This window comes from Sus scrofa, chromosome 1, assembly GCF_000003025.6.
Source record: "Sus scrofa isolate TJ Tabasco breed Duroc chromosome 1, Sscrofa11.1, whole genome shotgun sequence".
Classification (NCBI taxonomy): Eukaryota; Metazoa; Chordata; class Mammalia; order Artiodactyla; family Suidae; genus Sus; species Sus scrofa.
This window is the reverse complement of record NC_010443.5, coordinates 246,162,782-246,189,066: the sequence shown is the minus strand read 5'-3', so window position 1 is coordinate 246,189,066 and position 26,285 is coordinate 246,162,782. Positions and strand designations below refer to the sequence as shown.

Below are 26,285 nucleotides of genomic sequence, written 5' to 3'. Positions count from 1 at the left end.
ATCGAGGCCACCGTTGCCTTTTATCTCCCAGCTTTGTTGGCCATATTAAGCTCACTGCAAAGTCACTGCCACAGATAGAACTGAAAACTCTTGAGGTCAGACATGGCTTCTTCTAGCCTCTTGTATTCCTTGTGTCCAGTATAGGGTTTTGTTTGAGTAAAACTTTCTGAACTTAATGATTGAGGAACAGGTGCTACCTCTCCCCACAAATCCATGACTTCACCACTCCCTCCCTTATACAGAGGAAGAGGCCTTTGAAGGTGTGCAAGCTCCTAGAAGAGTGAGTTGTCCCCTGAATTTTTCATAGGATGTTCCAGGCGTTTCTGTCACCCCTTAGACATCAGTAGCCCCAGACAGGCTCCTGTGACACTGAGCCATCCCTGGCTGAGCAGAGAGCTTGAGAGGACCTTGATGATTGTGTGTGTGTGTGTGTGTGTGTGTGTGTGTCTGGATGTCCGTGTGCATTTTACAGGATTGCTGAGCCCTTGAGGCATCTTTAGAAGCATAAAATTCTAAAAGTTTTACATTCTATCATATATGCACTTGTGAAATGTCTGTGCATAATGAGTGGTTATAAATAGAATCACTTTATATGCTGCCAGAGAGCCCACTCCCCTAAAGGGAATCTGTAGATGCATATTTCCATATCTTGTAATTGATCCATTTTGCAAATTCACATTTCTCCAGGTGGCATTTACATTAGCAGTGATAGGAAAATGAGAGACAAGGAGATGGATGAGTGACTTTTGCCTCTTTCTCACAGAGCCTGCTGTCTCCTGTGGCTTTTGGGTTTGGCTGTGAATACTTCGCCCTTTTCGAGGAGCAGGGCATCGGGGTGCAGTGGGACAACCTCTTTGAGAGCCCCATGGAGGAAGATGGCTTCAACCTCACCACCTCAGTCTCCATGATGCTCTTTGACACCTTCCTCTACGGGGTGATGACCTGGTACATCGAGGCTGTGTTTCCTGGTATGCTGAACCTCCACTCTGCTTTAGTCATCCGCCAGGGAAATGGAATTTCTAGCTGTAGAGATTTCCTCTCTTTGTGTTGAAATTTCTGCAGGGCCTGGGTGTCCCTGGAAAGGGGTTAGGGCTTTAGACCTATGGCAGATAGTCCAAGAGGAGGCAGCAGATGCTTAAAGTACAACTCTTACCACTGATATAGCTCTTGTTTCTTAAGCACGGTGTGCCAGGCACTGTGCAGAGTGTTTTATATACTTTGGTTCTTTTAATCCTCATAAGACTACTCTGAGGTGCCTACTGTTCTACCCATTTTTGCAAATGAGAGAACTGTGACTTGAAGAAGTTAAGTAACTTGCCTGTGGCCACACAGCTGGCAGGTGTTGGTGTTGGGAGGTGAACCCAGATGGGTTACACTGGGTTGGCTCAGCTAGCCCAGAAGATTCCTCCCAATACTGACCCAGTTCTCTAATTCTGTACCCCCAAATTATCACCAGGGGAGGTTCTGTTTCCTAAGTACAGCTTGTGACTAAGAAGATACATTGGCTGTAAGCCCTTGCCTATGATTTCATCCCATTAGTATTCATAAAAATTCATTTTGATACTTCCCTTAAAGAAAAAAATCTCCTTGACCAAGACCTGCCTTGGATACATTTTTATAGAAGATTGAATTCTGAGAGAGTGGGGTTTAACCCTTTCTAGTTCACTTTCTGATTTTCCTCTAGCAGAATACACGGGAAATGTTCATTCCCTGTGCCTACATGAACTCCTCCCATTGAATATGCAGTTTCATAGCCTACAGATCTGGATTCAATTGCTGGGTCCTTTCATCTTGGGCTGAGTGATTTTGAGTAGGCTGTTTATCCCTCAGTTTCCTCATATCTAAAGGAAGGATGGTATCTGCCTCGTGGGGTTGCTGGGAAGATTCAGAGGTGCAGGATGTGGGTCATGCCTGGTAGATCTCAGCAGGTGTCAACTCCCTCCTCACCCACCTCCGTTCCGTTCCATCCTGTCTCTGAAGACTGTGTCAAGCAGAGACCTCAGGGAGGCTGTCTCTGGCTCAGATACCTTGGGAATGCTTGGACGTTGCAGAGCTTGGCTCACACCTGTGCCTTCTTCCAGGCCAATATGGAATCCCCAGACCTTGGTATTTCCCTTGCACTAAGTCGTACTGGTTCGGTGAGGAGAGTGATGAGAAGAGCCACCCTGGTTCCAGCCAGAAGGGACCATCAGAAAGTGAGTGCTGCTGACCTGCCCTCCCCTTAACTATGGTGTTGCTTCCCCTTCTGGCTATTAGGGACAAGGGGTGGCTCTTACCACCAAAGAGTCTAAGACCACCCTTGGGGCAGAGAAATCACAGGAAGTGCGCCTTTCCAAATTCTCCCATGCATTTGTTTCCAGTGCTGTTGACTTACGGGGAGTCACTGTCTGGGTTCCTGAGGGACATTTCCCTTGTTTTCTTGGCTTCTGGAAATGTGGCTCTTGATCTTTTTGTGCTTTCCCCTTCCCCTTTCCCACCAACATGCCTGCATACCCACATACTTGTCATGCCTTCCTAACAGCTAGAAAGAAGAGGGAAAGACAGTGTGAGCTATGGCTTCTCTGCCTGCCTTACTGGCATCCTGATGACAGATGAATGAGCCTGTGCAGGTTGCACCAAGTGGTTGCCAGAGCTCATCCTGTGCTTCTTATTTTCTTACCCTTCATTTCTCAAAGTGAGAACCCTCTCCTGGCTCCTGACTGTAGGTAGTAAAGATGTTCATGGTTCAGCCCCAACACCTTTCAACCACTAATCTCTTCTCTGTTTTGACTTTACCATTATTTCTGGAATGTTATGTAAATGGAACTATACGTTATCTAATCTTCGAGACTGGCTTTTTTTCACTCATTGTAATTCCCTTGATTCCTCCAACTTGTGATGTGTATCAGCAGTTCATTTCTTTTCATGGCTGAGTAGTATTCCATGGGATGGCTGTACCACAGTTCCATGGTGTTTTTAGATGTATTTTCTAGATAGCTTTCCGTATTCTACACTTGGATTGCTTGTCAGCGCTTTCCCCCACAGTAGACTCAGTGCTCCTTGATCACTGTATTCCCATCACCAACACTAGTGCGCAGAGAGGTCCTAAATAAGTATTTTGTCTGCCTGCCTGAGAAATCAGAAATAGCCATGGGGAGAGGGCAGGTGTAAAAGTACAAGCCCCGCCCCCTGTATCTTTACACACCTCCGATTAGTGTCTTCTGTGGGCTCATTTCCATCTTCTGTCTCCTCACAGTCTGCATGGAGGAGGAGCCCACCCACCTGAAGCTGGGTGTGTCCATTCAGAACCTGATGAAGGTTTACCGAGATGGCATGAAGGTGGCCGTCGACGGCCTAGCCCTGAATTTCTATGAAGGCCAGATTACCTCCTTCCTGGGCCACAATGGAGCCGGAAAGACCACCACCATGTAAGAAGAGGGGGTGGCACTCTCAGAAACAGCCACAAGAAGATTCTGTTGTATGGTTAGAAATTCACACCGAAGGACATGGCATTGGTTACCAGGGGCAGGGCAGGGCACATGGGGGGTTGATGAGTATAAAAATATTCTCTAATCATGAGCGCTTTCCAAATGCTGCATGTTTCTAGATATGTTTCTTCAGGTTCAAATAGGCTGGGGGCGTTTTGATGACGTTTCCCATTTAGTTCTCAGAATTCTGTAGTGGTTTTGGAACCTGAGGCTATGACAACTCTGAGAAAAGGTCTCTCTCGGAGCTGCTTTGGTCTAAACTGTGAGGCAAAAATGTTGAGAGAAAGATTGGCTATGTTGGAGGGAGGAAGTCATTTCCAGGATCTCTGTCTTAAGCAGATGTGGGAAACAGCTGGGCAGCTGACTATCTGATTGCCTTCTGGGACCTATAAGGACCTTATAATGGGTAGTTTGCAGAAGGGAGCAGGGGCCATAAGAACACCAGAGTTAGCCTCAGTGGCTTTCAGTGTAGTCCATCAACTATTGCAAAGGATATTTTGGGGGGTGGGGGAGGTAACTGTCTTTTCCTGTTTTTCTTTCATACATTTTTAAAATGCAAAATCAATATATTATGAATATCACATAAAATCTTTAAAAGGTGCACAAAAATCCTACCACCTAACACAAAAATGTGTTTATATTTAAATAATTTGTTCTAATGGTCCATTTTCCATGAGTATAATCTTATGCATACAAAACTCATGTTTTAAAGTGTACTTTCCATTGCAAATTGGAATCTTCATTTAAAAATGCCGGTGCTAAAATTGCCATTTCCAGCCAGTAGGCCCACTTCTAGCTGTTCACTAAAGCCAAGACTCCTGTGGTTTGTGGAGGTCTGCTGGGGTCCCTTAGGAAGCAAAGGGGTGGAGGGCTCTGCCATCTGCTCAGACTCTGCAGCCTGGAATGGAGCATCTCCAGGAAGAGGGCTTAACCCTGCCTCCTGTACTTTACTGTTCTTGTCCTCAGGTCAATCCTGACAGGGTTGTTCCCTCCCACCTCGGGTACTGCCTACATTCTGGGAAAAGACATTCGCTCCGAGATGAGCACCATCCGGCAGAACCTGGGGGTCTGTCCCCAGCATAACGTGCTGTTTGACATGTGAGTACCAGCTGACCCTCTTCAGATGTGTGACATGAGTCATGGGTGGATGAGACTTAAGCATTTTACCTTCTTTGGGGGCAGCAGGCCTCACCTTCTTGGACATGTTGAGACCTGGTTGTCCTTCAGTTTGGGAAAAGTAAGAGATCTGTTGAGAGGGGAGGGTACATCTGTCCAGCTGGGTGGGAGGGGCTTGGGAACTGGTGCTCTCATTTCTGTTCTTCTGGAGTAAGGACATCCTTTCTCCCGCCACACCTCCCCGAGGCCTGTGCCGATCTCACCTGGCGGTACCTCAGGGCCCTTGGTGTGATGGCCCTGGGTTTGCTGCTCAAAGCTTTTGCTCCCATTCAGTTTGTCCATCAGCAGGCAGGGAGCCCCGTGGTGACTAGAGAGAGACCTGAGTTCTGTGACCTTGGACAAGGTCCCCCTTCTGGGCCCTGGTTTCCTCTTGCCTGCAGTAAGCAGCTCAGGCTTGTGTCCTTCACAGGGCCTTCTCTAAGGGCTGAGGGACTTCATGTTTGGGGGGTGCTGCTCCCCGCCAATGCTGAGCCAGCTCCTTGGTGGGTGGGGCCATGAGGGCCCTTGAGGACCTGCTGCCTGATGCTTGGGGGCTGGACCTGCAGGGAGTAGGGTGGACATGACCTGTGGCTTTGCCGCTTTGGTTTCTTGAGCAGCTCATGTAGTTGCTCACTGCTGTTCCACCTTAAGTCCTTCCTGGAGATTATTTTCAGAAATTGATAAAGTTGAAAAAAAAATAAAGAAGGCGGCAGGGAGAAAACCGTGCCTCTTGTGTTCTGGGTGAGGAGGGATTGTGTTCTGGTGCATCCTGCGGGGCCCAGAATGGACCTGGCCTCTGTCCCCAGGCTGACTGTTGAAGAGCACATCTGGTTCTATGCCCGCCTGAAAGGGCTCTCGGAGAAGCACGTGAAGGCCGAGATGGAGCAGATGGCCCTGGATGTCGGCTTGCCACCCAGCAAACTGAAAAGCAAAACAAGTCAGCTGTCAGGTGAGGCCTGGAGCTGCCTTTCTCCTCCCCTCCCCCTCCCCCAACAACACTCAGGGTCCCCAGCTTTGGGGAGAGGGGGTTGGAAGGTGGGTTAGGAAATGTGTCCCTGGCTCGTCCCCAGGTGGACACCTCCATCTGTCTCTCACCACCTCTGCCATCACTCTTTGTGGCTGGTCCTGGAGCCTGTCTACTCTCTCATAGGAGGAATGCAGAGAAAGCTGTCTGTGGCCTTGGCCTTTGTCGGGGGATCCAAGGTTGTCATTCTGGATGAGCCCACAGCTGGTGTGGACCCTTACTCCCGCAGGGGAATTTGGGAGCTGCTGCTGAAATATCGACAAGGTCACTGATGTGTATTTATTTTGCTTCCTGGGCTGGGGGCGGGGGGGAAGAGGCTCTCGAAGTCTGGCTGAATCATGGCCGTTCTTGCTAGAGGAACAGAATTGCTTCTCAGCAAGAATGCGGAACTGACCTCTGAGCTCAGCTCTGGAATGTGGGTGGGAGGCCGCGTTTATAAGACACTTCAGATTGATGCTTCATTCCCTAGGGCTCTGCAAGAATAAGAGAAATGGGGTAAATGGGGTCCTCTGTGCACCACCAGGGTTACCCCCAGCATAGAACCTTCCCATGTATGATGTAATTATATCCCCTACAGACTGAGATTCCTGAGAGCCGAGGCTGTGTTGTCATTCATCTCTGACCCTATGTGGGACACTTCATTTGTGTGCCGACAGGACAGATGAATAAATGCATGGATGGGAGTGGTGCAGGAACATGATGGGCAGTCAGCTTGGAGGGGTGGAAGGAACACGAGGTGGTGCAGCGCAAGGAGCTCAAGCTGGCTCGAAACCTTGGAAAAATTTAACTTGCCTCAGTTTCTTATCTGTAATAATAGTGCCTCCCTGCAGAGGATGAAGTTAAGTGAGGATGGATGTAGCCCACCTAGTGCACTGCTGGCATGTAGCAAGCTCCCAAATAAACATTCCTGTCCTTTTTCTCTGAGGATGCAGCAGCGACCCTCACAGCATTGCCATCCCAGGGGTCGCGGGCACTCAGGCCTCTGGGTCTTCCTCCCATGCTTAACCCTGCTCAGTCCTGTTGTCCCTGCCCCTGTGGTCAGTGAGCACAGCGGGCCTCACCTGTCCCACGTCCCTGTGTTTGTGCCGGCAGGCCGCACCATCATTCTCTCCACACACCACATGGATGAGGCGGACATCCTGGGGGACAGGATTGCCATCATTTCCCATGGGAAGCTGTGCTGCGTGGGCTCCTCCCTGTTCCTGAAGAACCAGCTGGGGACAGGCTACTACCTGACCCTGGTCAAGAAGGATGTGGAGTCCTCCCTCAGCTCGTGCAGAAATAGCAGTAGCACTGTGTCGTACCCGAAAAAGGTGAGTTGCAGTCTCTGCTGGGCTGGTGCCAGGTCTGAGGAGTCCGGACTCATTGGCTGTGAATGTCGGGTCCACATCTGTCCCACTCTGCCATGTCGAGACCACCATCTCCTGCTCTCTGGTTTCTTCGAGACCATGTCATACCTTGTACATGCAAAGCTCAGGAGACTTCTGTTCCCATTGTCCTAGCTCTGTTGAATCCCATTTCCTTTTTCACATGGAGGTATGATGAGTGATGGAGAAGGTCCTTGGAGGACTTTATTTTGTTGAAGAGAGACTTGCCAAGAGTTAAGAACCTTGGCTGCAGAATGCTGTGATGTGCCTGCTCATTACCTTTAAATCTTGTTGACCTTAACTTTTAAACTACAAAACAATACTTATGGAGCACCGATTTCATGCTAGTCACTCACTCTAGCAAACTTTGGGTGTAAAAAGACATCACAATAATAATTAATTCATTGTGCATTGTTGTCATTTGCAAACTTTTTTTTTTTTTTTTTTTTTTTACATCTGTCACCTCAAAGGCAGAGCAACCCTGGGAAGAAGGTATTGCAGTTATTATCCCAAATGAGGGAAGTGAGAAGCCTATAGGGATTTAGTTTATTTTCAAGGCCACCCAGCAAATGAGTAACAGAGGTGAGATCAAAACCCAATAACCAAGAGTTCCGTTGTGGTACAGTGGAAACGAGTCCAGCTGGTAACCATGAGGTTGCAGGTTTGATCCTGGCTTCGCTCAGTGGGTCAGGGAACTGGCATTGCCATGAACTGTGGTGTAGGTTGCAGACATGGCTCAGATCCCGAGTTGCTGTGGCTGTGGTGTAGGCCAACAGCTGTAGCTCTAATTCGACCCCTAGACTGGGAATTTCAATATGCCATTGGTGAGGCCCTAAAAAGCAAAACAAAAACAAAAACAAAAACCCAATAACCAGGTATATTTTCCCCTGTCCTGCAGTACATGCCTGAGATGTATTTATGTGTTGAAACAGTGGCACCTAAAACACTTATATCTTGGCCTTGATGTCCTGTCCACTCACTTGCCTTTTAACCAGCACCTGGTGACTCAAAGTGTGGTCTGAGACCAGCACCATTGGGATCACTTGGGAGCTTGATAGAAATGCAGAAACTTGGGCCCAACACAGACTTCTTAAATAGAATCTGCATTTTAACAAGGTCCCCTGGTGATGAACACAAATTAAAGCTTGAGAAGCACTGAACTAGACAACCAGGCAGGCAGTTGCCTGCCTGAGATGGTTGGTGAGTGTCTGGTTCTGGCACTCCCTGGCAGGCCATAGTTCTTTTGAGAGGTCTGCTTGTCATGCACCCAGCACCCACATGTCAGATCAGACAGTGGCTTCAGAAGCCAAGGCTGCCCAGTTGCATGCCTCCCAGGAGAAGCTTTTTGCTCTAGTTCTCACACAGCCTCTTGGAAGCCCCCTGGCGAAGGTGGTGGTGGCTGTACCTTGCTCGGTCCCTGACCCGTTCTCACCTCCTTCTTTGCCATCAGGAGGACAGTGTTTCTCAGAGCAGTTCTGATGCTGGCCTGGGCAGCGACCATGAAAGTGACACACTGACCATCGGTAAGGACTCTGGGGTTTCTTATTCAGGTGGTGCCTGAGCTTCCCCCAGCTGGGCAGAGTGGAGGCAGAGGAGGAGAGGTGCAGAGGCTGGTGGCGCTGACTCAAGGTTTGCTGCTGGGCTGGGGCTGGGCGGCTGTGGGAGAGGGTGCAGCTTGGTGGCGGATTGGCCTGATGCTTGCTGGGAGCCTGGGGCTTGGTCTGGGAGCTGGCAGGGCAGTGTCCCAGAGAACTCAGATGACTGGGGTGGAGAGTCCTTAGGGGAGTGGATCTGGCTGAACACTGGACACTGGAGGCCAGGGATGAGGAGCTGAGGGCCACGCCAATGGGGTAGGGATTGGAGTTCAGTGCATAGGAAGGGTGAGAGCCCAAGAGAGGAACAGCCTGCTGGATTTAGCCCCAGGAGGCCAGCATCAAAGTAACATACATGGAACAGAAATCGTCACCCTGGCCATGTCTTCCCAGTCCTGACAGCTGGCTCTTCCCAGGAAGATGTCTCCTTCTATAAACCGTTGGGTTAGTGCTCTATTGAGATAGAAGGAGCCTCCTTTAAAAGGTTAGAAAAAGGTGAAGAATCTTATAAGGTTTCTTTAGTCAAGTTTTCCAGGGAAGAATCCTAGAGTTTAGGGAATAGACACCAGGCTTTCAACCTCAAGAAGTCATCCAGCCCCCTTCCTGCCCCCCACCATGCTCTAAGAACCTGCACTGTGCCTGGCTTTGGTGATACAAGGTAAGACACAGTCCCTGCCCCCAGGAACTCTTGGGCCACAGGTGAATATGTGGAATGACTTCAGTGTCTGGGGCAAGAATCAAGTGCAGGCGGCAGACTCTGAGGAGTAGGCAGGGAGTGGCTGGCCCTTAACCTGGAGCCACTGAGTTGGCTGAACCCTCTGTGTACTTTGGTCCCTACAGACGTCTCCGCTATCTCCAACCTCATCAGGAAGCATGTGGCCGAGGCCCGGCTGGTGGAAGACATTGGACATGAGCTGACCTACGTGCTGCCCTACGAAGCTGCCAGAGAGGGAGCCTTTGTGGAACTCTTCCATGAGATTGACGACCGGCTCTCAGACCTGGGCATCTCCAGTTATGGCATCTCAGAGACCACCCTGGAAGAAGTAAGTTCAGAGGCTGACAGGATATAGCAGGGCCAGCAACCCTGAGACCAGACCACTGGCCTGCAGCTCCACTGGGATAGCATTATGTGGCACTAGGCATTGGGCCTTTAGGTTGTTGGCACCTGGGTAATGTTGGTCCCAGGTAACCATCTAAGATTGTAGTGGATGATGGAAGGAAGCATTAGGATTGCCCCCTGGTATGACTGTCACGACCATGCATAGGTCCTAAATATGTGTGCATAATTTCCAACATTTCTGGAAAATCTACTTGTGCCATGTGCTGACCTTGATGTGTTTTGTTTTTGTTTCAAATCATTGTGACTTCATTTAGTCCTCATAACAAGATGAGAAAGTTGACACTCAGGGGTGCTGAGCTATGGATTCAGAATCAGGGGTTTGGGGCTTTAAAGCCCATGTTCTGTTACTGTGTAAGAGGGGCCTTGAGGGCTGGAAGAGATATAAAAATTGTCTGGCCCGGTAGTCCCCAAGGTTTTCTGTGCAGCAGAATCTTTTGAGGATATTATTGATGACAAAAATTCCAAGGCTGAGCTCCAGGGTCTCTGAATCAGAATTTCTGGAGGTGAGGCTTTGATGTCTGTGCTTTTTATTGTATGCTTTCTGGGCAGCTATCTGTAGATCAGAGTTTGGAAATCATTGGTCTAGGTCAGATTCTCTTGTGATGTTTGAGTCCTGCCATTGCATTTCTAGTGATGGGAGTCCCCTCCTTTCCTGGTCATTCTATCACGCTAGCCAACTCAGAGATCTGGGGCCATAGACTTGGAAGAAGTGGGTTGGCTCATTCCCTGTAGCTTCAAGACAAGTTTCTCCTTCTGTAGTGTCCTGATGTCATGGTTTTAATTTGAAAATGATTGTCTGGATTGATAGTTCTCACCACTGGGGAAATGTTCTCTAGTAAAAACACCTTCTCTCTCCCAAATGATGCTGACAAAGTTTTATTAATAAATGAGGCTTCAACTTTTTGTCTTCAGGAGCCAGCCTACCATTCAGTCATGTAATAATCATGGGACAGTTGCTCTCACAAGGTGGTGCTTATAATATTCTCACTCTTATTTTTCAGATATTCCTCAAAGTGGCTGAAGAGAGTGGGGTGGACGCTGAGACCTCAGGTAACCCTCTAGGAGGCTGCACACTGTTGGTTCTGCCACCTCCAGGCTGTCTTAGCTCACCTGGCTTGTGCTTTTTCTTTCACATTGTTTTATGACAATCTTTATTTTACTTTTTTGAATTAAAAAAAAATTTTTTTTTTTGGTCCACGGTGTGTGGAAGTTCCTGGGCCAAGCATCAAACCTGTGCCACAGTAGTGACCCGAACCACATCCGTGACATCACTGGATCCTTGACTACTAGCCACCAGAGAACTCCTTAGTGTATAGATCTGTCACAGATGTGGAGAGTTTGTTTTGTTACAAATAAACTAAAATGTGGGGTTCCTTCCCTTTGTCTTCAGATGGCACCCTCCCAGCGAGACGAAACAGACGGGTCTTCGGGGACAAGCAGAGCTGTCTTCGCCCATTCACTGAAGACGATGCTGCTGATCCAAATGATTCCGACGTAGACCCAGGTCCGTTTGGGCAAGTGATGCATTCCATTGCTTGAAAGTGAATGTCTCTCTTATGTTCTTCCTTAGTATTATCTTTTGATGTCCTTGAACTAGGATGATAGGTACCTACAGGGTCCAAAGGGAAGAGAGAGAATGAGAAAAGCTGCTTTCCCTTTTCCAGTGCTGTGCATACGGTCAAACGTGAAAGCACCTGTCCTCGTCGCTTCCGTCACGGCACTGAGACCTTTCTGTCTATACACCTCAGAAGACGGCCCCTCAGTCTTCTGAATCCATTGATTATCTTTTCTGTAAAGTCCTAGTTTTCTTGCAGTCATTAGGTGTTTAGTTCATTAGGTGTTAAATGTTTGTTTGAATGGATGGTCGGTTTTGAAAGAACAGGGTGATTTTGCTTTTAGCATTAATTGCACCCTTGGACTTGGCTATTTTGGATGAGTGTGTCCCTGTGGCTGACTGGGATGGGAAGGGGAGGCAAGAAATCAAGCAAATATTGGCAAGATGTCAAGCTACTGCAGTTAAAAAATCCTGTATTAAAGCCAAGGATGTCTGTAAAATTTTTAGGAAAGAAACCTCCCTGGCTCTCCCATCCCTGTGCACGTGAATATGTGAGTCTGGTGTTCTCTCTAACTTCATACATCATCAGTACCTCGAGCACTGAAAGGTGTCCACCTTTTACCAAAAATAGAATAGATGGGAGACAAAGTGCCATCATGGGTTCTCAAGAGTGTCAGCCTGCATGTATGGTCTGTTTTGTAAAATATTGTGTAAGAAATCGAGGATGACTTGCGCCATCTGAATGGCTTCTGTAACACCATTCATTATGTGTGAACATGTCTCTTCAGTTGTCTCAGGGCGTCTTCATTTTCTGTATTCATCAGACAAGAACCCAAAGGCAGAGGCTGCTGCTGTTACACTTTGGGGGTCAGAACTTTTTCTCAGACGTGTATGTGTCATGAAGGCCCTTACACCTTTACTTTCCATTCAAATGCAAGCCTCAGAGATGGTTGCTGAAGATGCTGGAGGGAGGAGCATGGAGATGTCAAAAATGCCTGACAGAATAGGTGACCTTCAGTGTTGGCTTTTCTTCAGAATCCAGGGAAACAGACCTGCTCAGCGGTATGGACGGCAAGGGCTCCTACCAAGTGAAGGGCTGGAAACTCACTCAGCAGCAGTTTGTGGCCCTTTTGTGGAAGAGGCTGCTGATTGCCAGGCGGAGTCGGAAGGGATTTTTTGCTCAGGTGAGAGGTGCTGTTCCAGGCCAAGGATGCAGGATCCCTGGATGGGCTGTAGGCTCCCTGACCAGTGAAGGCAGAGACATCATCATGAATATGAGATAGATGCTGGAGCCAGATCATCTGTATTTCAATCCTGATTCTGCTTGGTACACTCATATCTTTTGACGGGTTACTTCTCTAAACCTCGATCTCCTTATCTATAAAATGGGAATAATAATAATAACTTGACATATTGTTATGAAAATTAAAATGAGTAAGTGCTTAGAATGGGCCTCACACTAGTAATTACCATGTGTTAGGTTTATCATAAAGGAGAGCATAACTAGGATAAAGTTTAGAAAAACTGGCTGGATGAATTAAACTTTGCTAACTTCAAAGAGGATATGCCTAGATGCACTTGACATATGGACTTATTGGAAACTTGATTTTTCTCCAAGTTGATGTTTAATTGCAAACTGTTAGAAAAGATAACCAGAGGTCAGAAAAAAAAAAGTGCTAAACAGAGAAGACTCTTTCCACTCTTGCCTGCATATTTGCATGTGAACTTGCTGGGTAAGGGATGAAATTATTCCACTCTAAATCAAGAAATGTAAAGAAAGAGGTTACAGAGTTTCTTCCCTCTAGACAGTGTGGGGAATGCAAAGAATATGAGTTTGGAGCATACAGACTTAGATTTGAGTTGCGGTTGTGTTACTGGCTCTGTGGCCTTGGGCAAGTTACTTAAGTCTCTGAGCCTCAGTTACCTTGTTTGCTGATTAGCCATAGTGATGCTACTACTTAGGGTTGTAATGATAATTAAATGAGAGGATGCTCATTCAATATTTTCCCATGGAATTAATTTTCTGCATTGAAACTGGAGAACATTAGAAGCGGGGGCATCTTTGAATCAGTTTTTTAGGGCTAAATTTCTTCCTAAATAAATGGAAGAAGCTAAAAGAGTTTACTTAAAAGTATGTACAAGTCATTGTTTTCAGATAAAACAGGTGTTCAGGTGTTTAAGATGGTTTAACAAGGCTTTGGGTTAATTATGCTTTTTGAGGCTAAGGGGGTGGAGTGGTGGTGGCTGCTATTCTCATTCAATAGAGTAGTGCTGTAAAGTGGTTTTATCAGAGTATGAGATCTCAATGGGTCATCCAGTCTGTCTGCAGACTACAAATGAGAAAACTGAGGCCAGAGGGGACCTGACTTCACATAGATGTACTTGTAGTAGAGACAAAATGAAGCTGCAAGTTTTCTGGTTCTTGGTCCAGGCTTGTGCTCTCAGCTTTCCCCTGAGCTGAGCTGAGCTTTCAGGGTTTTCAGGGAAAAGAGGGACCCAGTGTTCTGAGTCACCCTGGCATGTGACCACTGTTCACTCTGTGAAGTTCTCAGCTTGATGCCCCTGCCAGGTGGCCACAGACTCTGGCCTTGTGTTGTCAGCTTTCAGAATTGCCCTGGAGGGAAGAGGTTTCGATTGCAGTCTCGGCCTGCAACCTGCCAAGAATGCCTTGGAGGAGCTGAGCCCAGACCTGTACACATCCGAGTGCAGGCTGATCTGGGAGACTGGCTGGACTCCCAGGGCCTTGCCCATGGCCTTCTTTCTAACCCTTGCCCTTCTGCAATTTCTCTTCCCCCCCACCCCTGATTATAGATTATCCTGCCAGCTGTGTTTGTCTGCATTGCCCTAGTGTTCAGCTTGATTGTGCCACCCTTTGGCAAGTACCCCAGCCTGGAACTTCAGCCCTGGATGTACAACGAACAGTACACATTTGTCAGGTGTGTGTTGGCCTTCCCTGCCAAGGTGGGAGGAGAGCTCAGGAAGGGTGTTTACTATGCTGAAGGCCAAGGGGAAGGGGCCTGGATTTATCAGCTGTGGCTACAGCCCTCATATGAACTCATATAAGATGCAAAGGATAGCCGTGAACAAAACTGAACTAATGGGCCAGCCCTCTTGCTGCATCTGAACTCTTTCTTCTTTATATGTTGTTGTCAGGAACATAGGTGTTTTATGTAAATAATCTGCCCTTGCAAAATCTATAATTGAGCTATAATATATTTGGGTTTACATAACTGCGTCTTTATTAACATGGGGCTTCCACACACTGTCAAAGCATCACACCTCCAGGTTCTTGTTTTCTGCATGGTGCAATCCATGTATTTATTATTTAGTCTTTTTTAAGTTATAGATAATGGCTAGTGTTTCTTTTTTTCTTTTTTTTTTTAGATGTAAACTTTTATTTTTTTCTTTCTTTTTTTATTACTCAATGAATTTATTACATTTGTAGTTGTACAATGATCATCACAATCCAGTTTTATAGGATTTCCATCCCACAACCTCAGTGCATTCCCCACCCCCTACCCCTGCCAACTGTCAACTTTGGAAACCATAAGTTTTTCAAAGTCTGTGAGTCAGTATTCTGCAAAGAAGTTCATAAAAGTTATCACGCTAAGTGAAGTCAGTCAGACAATGAGACACCAACATCAAATGCTATCACTTACATGTGGAAGCTAGTGTTTTTCTTTAGATGAGGAAAATACCAGCTACTGCATAACAATCCAAGGCTACAAACACATGGGACTGCAGGAATTTTCCTCAGTCCCATGGTATTCACAGACCTTTCAATGGGAGACATGTGCCAATGATGTCAAAGGGAAGCTCTAAAAAAAGGAAAAAAGTAAACATATGAATAGTCTCTTTTTCTCAAATTCCATGCTTCCTTCCTATTTAGTGCAGGTTTACGTTCTTCTTTCCTTTCCCAACCTTGTGTTGCCCAGGATTATGGAACACAGGCTTATGTTTTCCAGTTGTCTGTGTAAACATTTGGCCAATAAAATCTGCCCTTTCCTAGAAAATCCTGGTTGTTTCTGCCTAATGGATAATTGTGAAAGCACTTTTGAAATACTGATCTTCAGGGAATCCAAGTACTTCACACTAAAATATATATATATATATTTGTAGAGAGTTCCCATTGTGGCTCAGCAGTAACAAACCCGACTAGTATCCATGAGGATACAGGTTTGATTCCTGGCCTCTTTCACCAGATTAAGGATCTGGTGTTGCTGTGAGCTGTGGTGTAGGTTGCAGATGCTGTGGCTTTGGCGAAGGCGGCAGCCGTAGCTCTGATTCCACCCCTAGCCTGGGAACTTCCATAAGCCACATGTGCAGCCCTAAATAATTAAAAAAATAAAAAGTTAAAAAATATATACATAAATGTGTATATGTGGGTGGGTGTGTACACGTGTGTGCACCCGCTTCTGTATGTATAACTTATTTACACAAGCTCCATTTTGGGGTGCTGTATGTTGCCTTGATGCTAAATACACTCAGGCCAGAGGCTGAGTTCCTTGTAGGTGGTTCTGTGTTTTATTCATTTCCGTCTTAAGAGCTTGGCATACAGGAAGTACTTAATAAAATGTTTAATTTTCTTTTTTAAATAAACCTTTCCTCCCCCTAATTCATGGTTTTAATGAATTGCTGTGCTGGCTGCCTCTCATGTGCCCACAGTAATGATGCACCTGAGGACGTGGGCACCCAGGAACTCTTGAATGCCCTCACCAGAAAGCCTGGCTTCGGGACCCGGTGTATGGAAGGGAACCCAATCCCGTGAGTGCCACTTGAGCTGGGAGCCCCTCTGGGGCTGGCTTCCTCTGCTTGTCACCTTGTGTGATCTCTGCACTGCATTTGTCACTTGTTTGCCACGTTATGACTGCTATCAGTTGCCCTTTGAGTCATTTTGTATTTTAAAAAAGTTAATGTGATGATCTAATCAGACCATCTAGGAACATGATAGACTAGGAGAGTCTTCTGCATCCTGCCAGGCAAATCACTATAGCTGTTTTCTTACTGCTTTAGAAATTAATATTTAAATAGCACTTTGTATTTACTGACCCCTTCCCCCGCATGCCTATACTTAAGTGCAGAGATGGGCTCCCATTATGTATAATTTTCAGTTCTGCTTATCAGCTTCTTCACCCTAACACCCTGAAAAGACGACATAGTTTTTATAGAAATGATCGTTTTCTTCTTTTAGAGTAGCATATTTTTTATCATATGCTCCTCCAAAATTCTTTTTTTGAAAAGTAGGCAGTGTGTCAGTAAATTCAGTGAAACACCCATATGACTCTAAGTGTGTCTGGAGAGCTTTATGAGTAAAGGCAGAGAGGTGAGGCACTTCTGAGAAAGCTCAGTGATGGCAGAGGCAGGTTCAAGTTTCCAGGCTCAGATAGAATTTGCACTTGAGGTGGTTAACCACAGACTGAGGGCTTGTGGAGAGCCTGAGAAGGTGTAGAAAGAAGGTGTAGAAAGACTGACTCCTTCGAGTTCACCTTGTGGCTCAGTAGGTTAAGGACCCAATGTTGTCTCTGTGAGGATGCAGGTTCCATCCCTGGCCTTGCTCAGTGGGTTAATGATCCAGTGTTGCAGCAGGCTGCAGGATGGATGGAAGATGAGGCTCAGATCTGGCATGGCTACGGCTGTGGTACAGGCCTGCAGTTGCAGCTCTGATTGAGCTCCTAGCCTGGGAACGTCCACATGCTGCAGGCATGGCTCTAAAAACATTTTTTAAATTAAATTAAAAAAAAAAAAAAGAGCTAGAGAGCAATCCACAAAACTATTCGTTTGCTGTAAGAATCATCTCAAGACTGTGGCTCTGCTGTAAACTGCAGAATTTTGAAACTGGAAGGGATATTAGAAGTGCCTTGTTGAAATATGACTTATTGTAACAAATCATTTGATACTTTTGTTTTACTAGTGGAGAAAATAGGCCCTGAGAGGGAGAGGGCAAGTGACCTTCTAATGTTCCCACAGTAACTCAGAGCTCAAATCGGACATAAAGGCCTGTCCTTCCTTATTCCCCTGGGATGCTTGCAAATGACCCAGCTCTTCATGGACCAACAACTCTCATCCCCGTTCACCCCTAAACTCTCTACTTGTTTTAAAACATAAAGCACATCTTGACATTTTCTACCAGTGTTCAGCACATTGATCATAAAATGCAGATTCCTTCTAAGGCCTGTGTCCTCTGGCTCCTCCCTCCCTCTCCTCCTCATCTCTATCACTGCTCCTCATAGCTCATCACATCCCAGCCCCACTGCCTTCCTGTTGTTCCTTAAACATTGAACTCAGGACCTTTTCACCTGTTTCCGTTGCTTCTGCTTATAATATTCTTCCCCCTCAACCCCTGCCTGGGCTTGTTCTGGTTCTCTCTCATCATTTAGGTTTTGGCCGAAGTTTATGACCTGACCTGTTCAGGTAGTCCTTTCTCTCTTTATTTTGCATCACTTTTGGCCATCTAAAGATTGTATTATTTATTTGTTTGTTACCTAATGCTTTCACGGGTACACAAACTCCATGAAGGCAGAAGCTGTCGTTTCACCCCAGAGTCTCAAATGTGCAGGACAGTGTCTGGCACATAGTAGATGCTCAGATGTTTGTTGAGTGAACACATGGGTGAGAGATTGAATGCTGCTAGTTAGACTGACTTGAGTTCACTGTCTGAGCACTGAGGTCCTCTGTGTGCCATCGTCCTTAGTTGTTAAATGAGTGTGTAGCTTACGGGTCTGTGGGGTGGATCAAATAACCAAATGGTGAGGGGGTAGATGCATGTTTGCAGTTGTTATTGATTGGTCCTGTCCTCTAACATGCAGGAGAGGCCAGGCCTCCTGGGTAATCCTACCTCTGGTGTTCCTTTGCAGAGACAAGCCCTGCTTGGTGGGGGAGAAGGAATGGATCACTGCCCCAGTTCCCCAGACCATCAGGGACCTCTTCCAAAATGGGAACTGGACGATGGCGAACCCCTCCCCTGCCTGCCAGTGTAGCAGTGATAAAATCAAGAAGATGCTGCCAGTGTGTCCCCTGGGGGCAGGGGGGCTGCCTCCTCCACAGGTGAGTCACTTTCAGGGTGTGACTGTTCAGGTAGGGGTGCAGGGTGGGCTGGGAAGAAGGTCTGGATGACACATTTTGAAGTCAGCCTAGTTTCCTTGCTTGTTTGAGATAGAACCAGAGCACCGTGCTCTGCACTGGTGGGCTGTGGAAGGCATACTGTGGCCTCTCGCACACAGATAGTGTCATAGGACAGACTGTCACAAGTCCCTTTCATCTCTGTCTCTGCCACAGATGAGCTAGTGACCTTGTTCAGGCCACTCTGAATCCCCGGGCCTGTCTCCTCCCTGCCGATTTGGGGAAGCTGGGCAATGAGCTCTGGGTCTTACAACTCTGACGTCCTGAGACTCTGAGTGACGGCAGCAATTCTGAGCCATGATTTTTTTTTTCCGAGAATGATTTTAGGAAGAGGCTTGCTTGTGGTGTCTCTCTGCTGCTTTGCCAGCATCCAGGTTAAATGTTGTGAGAACTTAAAGTAGACCTGGCTACCTCAACTTAAAATAACATCTCTTCATCAGTATAATTCCAGTGAACCTAAGAAATCACTAGGCATGGTCACTGATGCTGCTCCCTAAAAACCTACTGTAACCATGAAGACTCATGCTTGATGGTCTGTTGTTAGTTACTCAGAATAAATTCGCTGGGGAACCCCTTGGCTTGGCATGAGTGAATGGCCATGCTGGGGGCCATCTGACCCTGGGCCAGGCCTGGTGGTGGCTGATGTAGGTGCTTAGGCCCTGTGAGCAGAGTCTGGTCACACTGTGGTACATATTTTCAGGGACATGTGTCATTATTGTCCTTGATTTGTTTCCTATCCCAATTCTGGTCCATAAAGACACATGTGCTTGGTTTTCTGTGATAACAGAGAAAACAGAACACCGCGGACATCCTTCAGAACCTGACGGGAAGAAACATTTCGGATTACCTGGTGAAGACCTATGTGCAGATCATAGCCAAAAGGTCATTATTTACGAAACTCAATACCTGCTTCGTCATTACGGACCATAGGAATGAAAGGTCTAAAAATGATAGATTGAATAATAGGGAAACATCACATTTTGGCCTGATGTTGTCTTTTGGAAGTTTGGACATTCTTTCAAATTGTAAAAGATGATGGGAAATAATCTGCACATTCAGCTTCAAGACAGAGGTTGCCTGCTTCCAGAATAAAAATAAATCTGGATTCAAATTCTAATTCTGCCACTTAATAGCTGTTCGATGCTGGGCAGCCAGTTATCCTTTGAAAGCCTTAGATTGTGTAAAATATAGTAAGGATGTTGTTCTTACTAGTTATAGTAAGGATGTTGGGATTAAATGAAATGGTGCCTAGAAAGTACCTTTTGTGGATGGAGTGGATGATAACATGTGGAGTTATAAAGTGAGTCCTGGGCAGACTTAGTGGCCTGTCTTGGCCGTGGAGCCTTGGGAGAGCACATAGCTTCCTGGGGCCCAGGATGAAATTGTCCCTTTGTTCAGCATACCCACACCATCAGTGCTACCTGCCTTGGCTCTCTTCGATCATCAGTCCGACTGTCCAGTATTATAGTACTTGTGTCCTTATTCTACATAATAGTGGCCCTATTGACCTTCACAGAAATTGACAGGAGACATAGGAAAAAAACCCACAGTATATGTTGGGGTCAGTATTATCCATGGTTACAGGCATCTGCTGGGGATCTTGGAACTTATGCCCTCCAGATAAAGGGGGCTGCTGTACTTAGTTGATGTTCAGAAAACATTTGCTTTGGTTTCCTTCCCATCAGCTTGGTTAGTTGGGCTTGTAAGTTAGGAGTTCTAGTGGCTTTTCATGATAAGTGTATGCTTGAATGACAGTTACTGTGAGTTTCCAAGAAGGAGACATCACCTCTCCATACATCATCCATAATTGATCTGTCATTTTGAATTTGAAAAGTTTCTCATTTGATCGCATCTGTTGGGTTTTGAATTGTTTTATTTTATTTATTTATTTATTATTTTTGTCTTTTTGCTATTTCTTGGGCCGCTCCCGCGGCATATGGAGGTTCCCAGGCTAGGGGTCTAATCGGAGCTGTAGCCAGGAGCTGTAGCCATTGGCCTACGCCAGAGCCACAGCAACGCGGGATCCGAGCCGTGTCTGCAACCTACACCACAGCTCACGGCAACGCCGGATCGTTAACCCACTGAGCAAGGGCAGGGACCGAACCCGAAACCTCATGGTTCCTAGTCGGATTCGTTAACCACTGTGCCACTATGGGAACTCCTTGAATTGTTTTAATATAAGGTCTGATGTTTATCTAAACAATGAGGTTTTAGTAGGAGGGGAAGAAAAGACATGCTGATTAGACATTGGCAAAACCCTATAGCACCAGCCTGATCATAGGATTATTTCTGGCCCTTTGTTGTATCCTCAAGCAGACATTTACTCCCTTTGTATCATCAGGAATAGGATCAATGTTTCTTTGAACTGATTTCTGATTTCTTTGTCTTTGGCCTTTTGCAGCTTAAAGAACAAGATCTGGGTGAATGAGTTTAGGTAAGTTGACAGCTCTGTACTTTCTTTTACTTTTCCTTGACTCTTGAAGTTTAGGAAGATGACTTTGATGCAGGAGTCTTGGATCCTGGAAAGCTGTTGGTTTAGGGATTGATTTGCCTTTAGCATTTTTGCTCAGTGCCCAGCTGCCACTTCAGAGGCCTTTGGAATATTTGGCACACTGATCTCCTTGAGGAGAGGCAGGAGTTCCTCTTGGGTTTCTCAGGACTTGACGGGAATTCTTGTGAGGAGAATACCTATGCTAGTTAAACTCATCAAATCAGGGATGGCGGTCTAGGGATTCAAGGACAATTTTTCAGGCCTTTGGAATAACTGAGAAGGTCTTAGATGAAATAAAAGACATCAAAACCATCTGTTTTCATTGTATTTCAGCTCACTTATCCATATGAGTGTTTTTTCGTTTTAGAAACAATATTTCTATTAGGAAATAAAACCAGAGTTCCATGGAGATAGAAAGAATCATTCTGTCCTCTGATGTAATCAGGCTCTCTCCCCACCATTCTCCACCCTGAACCCGTGCTCATATCCCTTTGAGTTTTGAAGGAGAAGTGGAACTTGGCAAGAGAAGAAAGAAGGATCCTTGAAGCTCATCTTTCTCATGAAAAATGAGATGCCTTAAATGGCTGCCTCAAAACTTGACCTTTTGTCACTGTCTGCCACCTTTCCCCTTTGCCTTTTCCCCCAAAGCCAGGACCTACTGAGTACCTCTGAGCAGAGTGGATGCAGGACCCTATTGTGGTCCTCCTGCTAGCAAAGAGCCATGGCCTGTCTATAAGCCCTCCCTGGCCTCCTTGGTCAGCGTTCCTCACTGCTCATCCTGACTCCCTATCTGCTTGCCCCAAGACCCAAGTTCAGGCCTGAGCCACCAGAGTGGGAGAAGCATCTGTGAGATGGGTGAGCATTCTTACCTCAATATCTCAGATGTCTCACTCTGTGAATAATCGGACCCAGGTCCCTCCCACGTGGACAGGAGCCATAAGAATAAAGAGATTGCCAGAATCCATTAGAGGAGGCCAAGGTGAAATTTTGTCTGAGTCTAACTTTGGTCCTGCTTTGACAAGGCAGTTCATCTGAATGAAGCATTACATACTTAGGCAGTGTCTGCTGCTGAGTGATATGGTACTCCACACTGTCTGTGTTTTAATGCCAGGCTGTTCTTTTAGGTATGGTGGGTTTTCCCTGGGTGCCAGTAATTATCAGTCACTTCCTCCGAGTGAAGAAGTTAATGATGCCATCAAGCAAATGAAGAAACACTTGAAGGTAGCCAAGGTATGGTATCTATCCTGAGAGGTGTCAGACAGAAAGTGAATTACTGGTACCTGGGAGTAGTTGGCAGGTATCACCTGGCAGCTTCTTATTGAAGATGTTCAAGTATAAAGCCATCACTGGGCATTTAGTGATCTTGGGCCAGACAAGACTGAGCCACTCAGTGTGTATTAAATGTCTGAAGACTCAGATCCAGAACAAATGCAGAGATTCAGCACCTCTCAGAATAACCTAAATTTATAAGTTTGGCCAGTGGGTAAATCAACTGGGCATTGAACATATTTTTCTGGCTTTTTGTTGTGTTCTTGTTAGGGCCACACCTGCGGCATATGGAAGTTCCCAGGCTAGGGGTCGGATCAGAGCTGCAGCTGTCAGCCTACACCACAGCCACAGCAATGCCAGATCTGAGCCGCATCTGCGACCAACAACATAGCTCACGGCAATGCCAGATCCTTAACCCTCTGAGCGAGGCCAGGGATTGAATCCACATTCTCATGAATTCTAGTTGGGTTTGTTACCGCTGGGAACTCCAAACATGTTTTTCTAATACAATCCCTGGTTAAACAGGAAGTGAATCATTCACTTTAAGCTGGCACCTGGCTTTGGAATCTGATAAACACTCACTTCATTTATCTGTGTCTCAAGTTCCCCATTTCTAAGTTGGAGTTTAGGGGGTCAGATGATACAGACTCTAGGGTGATGGACAGCATGATAGTCCCGGAGTCTGTATCTGTCTGTGCCTTTGAGGCATAGACCCCATGAATCGGACACATCTGCACATTGAGTGTAATTTAGGGTCTTAGGATGACGTCAGAGGAATACGGTGAAGAGTCCTCACCACTAGTTTTAATCAGACATCTTCATCTTGGGACTTGAAGTCACAGAGCTTCTCCCTTGTTACTTTAAGACTTGTGGCTCATGGCAACATCAATGCTTTAGACTTCTGGTCACTTGTCTCTCAGGAGCCAGTTATTCAGTGGCCTTAAGTTTCATTTCAGTGAACGAGGCAGTGGTGGTGTTGCCCTTCATGAGGTTGTCCCATTATTCACTGACTCTAGACTTCCTGTTGCCCTCACATTGTGAACGGTCCCAGCTGAAGCAGGTCTCTGTTGTTCACAGGACAGCTCTGCAGATCGATTTCTCAGCAACTTGGGAAGGTTCATGACAGGACTGGACACGAAAAATAACGTCAAGGTAAAAGCTCTTTGCTCCAGTAGCTTCTTGATGAGCAATAATCCTTATGTTCCCCAAAGTACTTTCAGCTCATGATAACATTGATTTATGATAGAAAAGACAAGGCAGAAAAGACAGTGACAGAAAATTTTATCAGGGAGGCCATATGGTATAATGATGAAGAGAACTTCTTTTGCCACCAGCCGCACCAGAGGAACCATTATGAACTTGACCAAGTTATTTAACCTGTCTAAGCCTCGGTTTCCTAATCTCTAAAACGGAGACAGTGATCATGGCTGATCATGGTGAGGATTAGATGAGTTCAAGAGAGTCAGCACAGTGCCTGGCTGCTTTTACCTCTTTGCCATGTTCTTTGACCATAATGTTTTATCTTGGGGTATGACTGGAATTTCTGAAGTTTACATGCATGCTTTGTGTGTGTGTCCCTACCTCCGGGAGCATAGTTTGGGAGCAGTCCCTCGTACCTGGTATGTTTCATTTCAGGTGTGGTTCAATAACAAGGGCTGGCATGCCATCAGTTCTTTCTTGAATGTCATCAACAATGCCATTCTTCGGGCCAACCTGCAGAAGGGAGAGAACCCCAGCCAGTATGGGATTACTGCTTTCAATCACCCCCTGAACCTCACCAAGCAGCAGCTCTCAGAAGTGGCTCTGTAAGTGTTGCGATGTCTGGATGCATCCGGTGGGGAGAGGTGAGGGTATTTGGGATTGTGGAGTAGGGGAAGGAAGTATGATGCTGGTTGAAGAGTAATAGCTGGGGAAACAGTAACATTATGGTGTGTCTGGGTTGATCCAGGCTTTGGACAGAAAATGATCAGCTTATGAATTAGATGACTGATATATTAAAGCCATTATTACATTTAGTGAATTCATAGAAAGTAAGGTAAATTGTTACTACAATTCTAATATATTTTAACTCACTCTTAACACAGTATTTAATAAAAAAAAATCAGTTTCATTCATTTTGAAACCACTATTTTTAAACTTGATGAAACACGCTTTTTTTTTTTTTTAAATCAGCTTGTGTGTTTAATTCTTGGAGTGTGTGTGTGTGCGAAGTTAAAGCCAGTATGATCTAGTTTGGAGTGTGTAGCCTTTAAAATGATAGAGATCTGGGTTTGATGTGGTTTCTAAATTTTCTAGATGTATGGTGTTAAATGAGGTAATTCAGGTAAATTGCCAGGTCCAGCATTCAGCACATGGCTGACATACAACATATGTTAGGTTCCTTTCCTGGATATGGAGCATAACACAGTTATAATTTCTGCTTCGCTCATGTAGAATATCAATATGTCACTAGGATCTTTATACCAAGTTTATGTAAAATTGATGTAGAGAAATAGTTTATATTATGCTCCATTTAATGGATTCGTAAGACTATTCTTCTCATAATAAGAATCTGATAGAATTTTTTCAATGTTTTAGATTGATATGCCGTGTGCTTTTGTTGTCAAACCTGTTTATAATAATTTACAGCCAGAAATTATTGTTCGAATAATTTCACATTAGTATTTCTGCTTTATTTAGTTTTCAATCTACACTAGTCCTCTATGTGTGAAAATTTTTAACTTGTTGATCATAGAAGATCAAAGATAGTGGAACGAAGTGAATGCCATTAGGCCACTCTTAGATTTCCTATAATAATTTCATTATGGCAGTGGATGCTTTTTGGCCTCAGTGGAATTAGTTTTGCACTTGAATTATTTTCTTTTAATTTAAAAATAATCATCTTGGAGTTCTTATTGTGGTTCAGTGGGTTAGGAACCCGACTAGTGTCCATGAGGATGCAGGTTCAATCCTTGGCCTCGCTTAATGGGTTTAGCATCTGGCGTTGCCATGGGCTGTGGCATAGGTTGCAGATGCAGCTCGGATCCTGCATTGCTGTAGTTGTGGCGTGGAATAATCATCTTTAACCCTAAATAAACTATGTGTGATGAACAGGCTGCATTTCCTGAGCTATACTTCAGATGTTTGTGTGTGTGTGTCCATCCTCCTGATTGAGTCCTCAGCTGCACTGTCTTTTTCAGGATGACCACATCGGTGGATGTCCTCGTCTCCATCTGTGTCATCTTTGCGATGTCCTTCGTCCCAGCCAGCTTTGTTGTGTTCCTGATCCAGGAGCGGGTCAGCAAAGCCAAGCACCTGCAATTCATCAGCGGAGTGAAGCCTGTCATCTACTGGCTCTCCAACTTTGTCTGGGACATGGTAGGAATCCGGTCTATGGCTGCTTTATAAACCTCCCTCAGGGCTCTGGCTTGGATGGATGGGAGACCCCCAGCTAGCACCAAGAAATGTTCTAGCTGTCTCTAAAGAGGAATGAAAAGCAAAAGGCAGACACAGTTGTACACTTTCATGTCACTGAACATGGCCTTGAGCACAGAGCTGACCTCACGTGGGAGAGGGAATTCGTCTACACTGTCTGCAGTTAATACCACCACCATCTCATTCGCTAGGTGACAACTTGTCAGAGAAACTGAGATGGAAGAATTTTATTCAAAACTCAAGGCCAATGCCTCTAGCATGTCTGTTAGATTGAAACCTGCAGAGTTAGGGTGCATTTTATCTTCCTAGGGACTTTATCTGTCATTTGAAAAATTTTAAAAGAATTTTAAAAATTTAAAAGATTAACCAGAAGCTTATCCATCCATTGCAAGTATATTTTCATGCCAGCTATAATACATCGCTTCTGTTTGAACCAATATGGAAGACTTCAAAAAAAGTTCTAAAGTTCTAATTTTTGTAAAGTGGAGTTCAAATATATCTCCCTAAGAGTTCTGTTCATTGTGGGCCCTGTAGAAGAAATTTAATTCTTCTCCAGCTGAACAGTCCTTCAGATATTCGAAGACAACTATCGTTTACCCTTAGTCTTCCCCAGATGAGATGATATATGAGAGCACACTTTGGAATCTCTGATGCACTGTACGAATGTGAGTGGTGATGATGTGATGGTGTCTGTGTTGGTTACAGCAAGCCT

The 26,285-nt window shown here is 45.7% G+C and overlaps 1 protein-coding gene across 1 annotated transcript in view; it reads left to right on the top strand.

The window, feature by feature from the left end:
* Window positions 1–26,285, top strand: part of ABCA1 (ATP-binding cassette, sub-family A (ABC1), member 1) — a 134,216-nt gene that overhangs the window by 89,426 nt on the left and 18,505 nt on the right. The window contains 21 exon segments of the mRNA NM_001317080.1: window positions 764–968; window positions 2,082–2,195; window positions 3,236–3,407; window positions 4,434–4,565; window positions 5,429–5,571; window positions 5,773–5,910; window positions 6,739–6,959; window positions 8,464–8,536; window positions 9,446–9,648; window positions 10,727–10,775; window positions 11,116–11,229; window positions 12,316–12,464; window positions 14,092–14,216; window positions 15,946–16,044; window positions 18,135–18,324; window positions 19,187–19,281; window positions 20,801–20,833; window positions 22,015–22,120; window positions 23,237–23,311; window positions 23,795–23,964; window positions 25,339–25,516. Of these exon segments, the coding sequence (NP_001304009.1) occupies window positions 764–968; window positions 2,082–2,195; window positions 3,236–3,407; window positions 4,434–4,565; window positions 5,429–5,571; window positions 5,773–5,910; window positions 6,739–6,959; window positions 8,464–8,536; window positions 9,446–9,648; window positions 10,727–10,775; window positions 11,116–11,229; window positions 12,316–12,464; window positions 14,092–14,216; window positions 15,946–16,044; window positions 18,135–18,324; window positions 19,187–19,281; window positions 20,801–20,833; window positions 22,015–22,120; window positions 23,237–23,311; window positions 23,795–23,964; window positions 25,339–25,516 (2,784 nt within the window).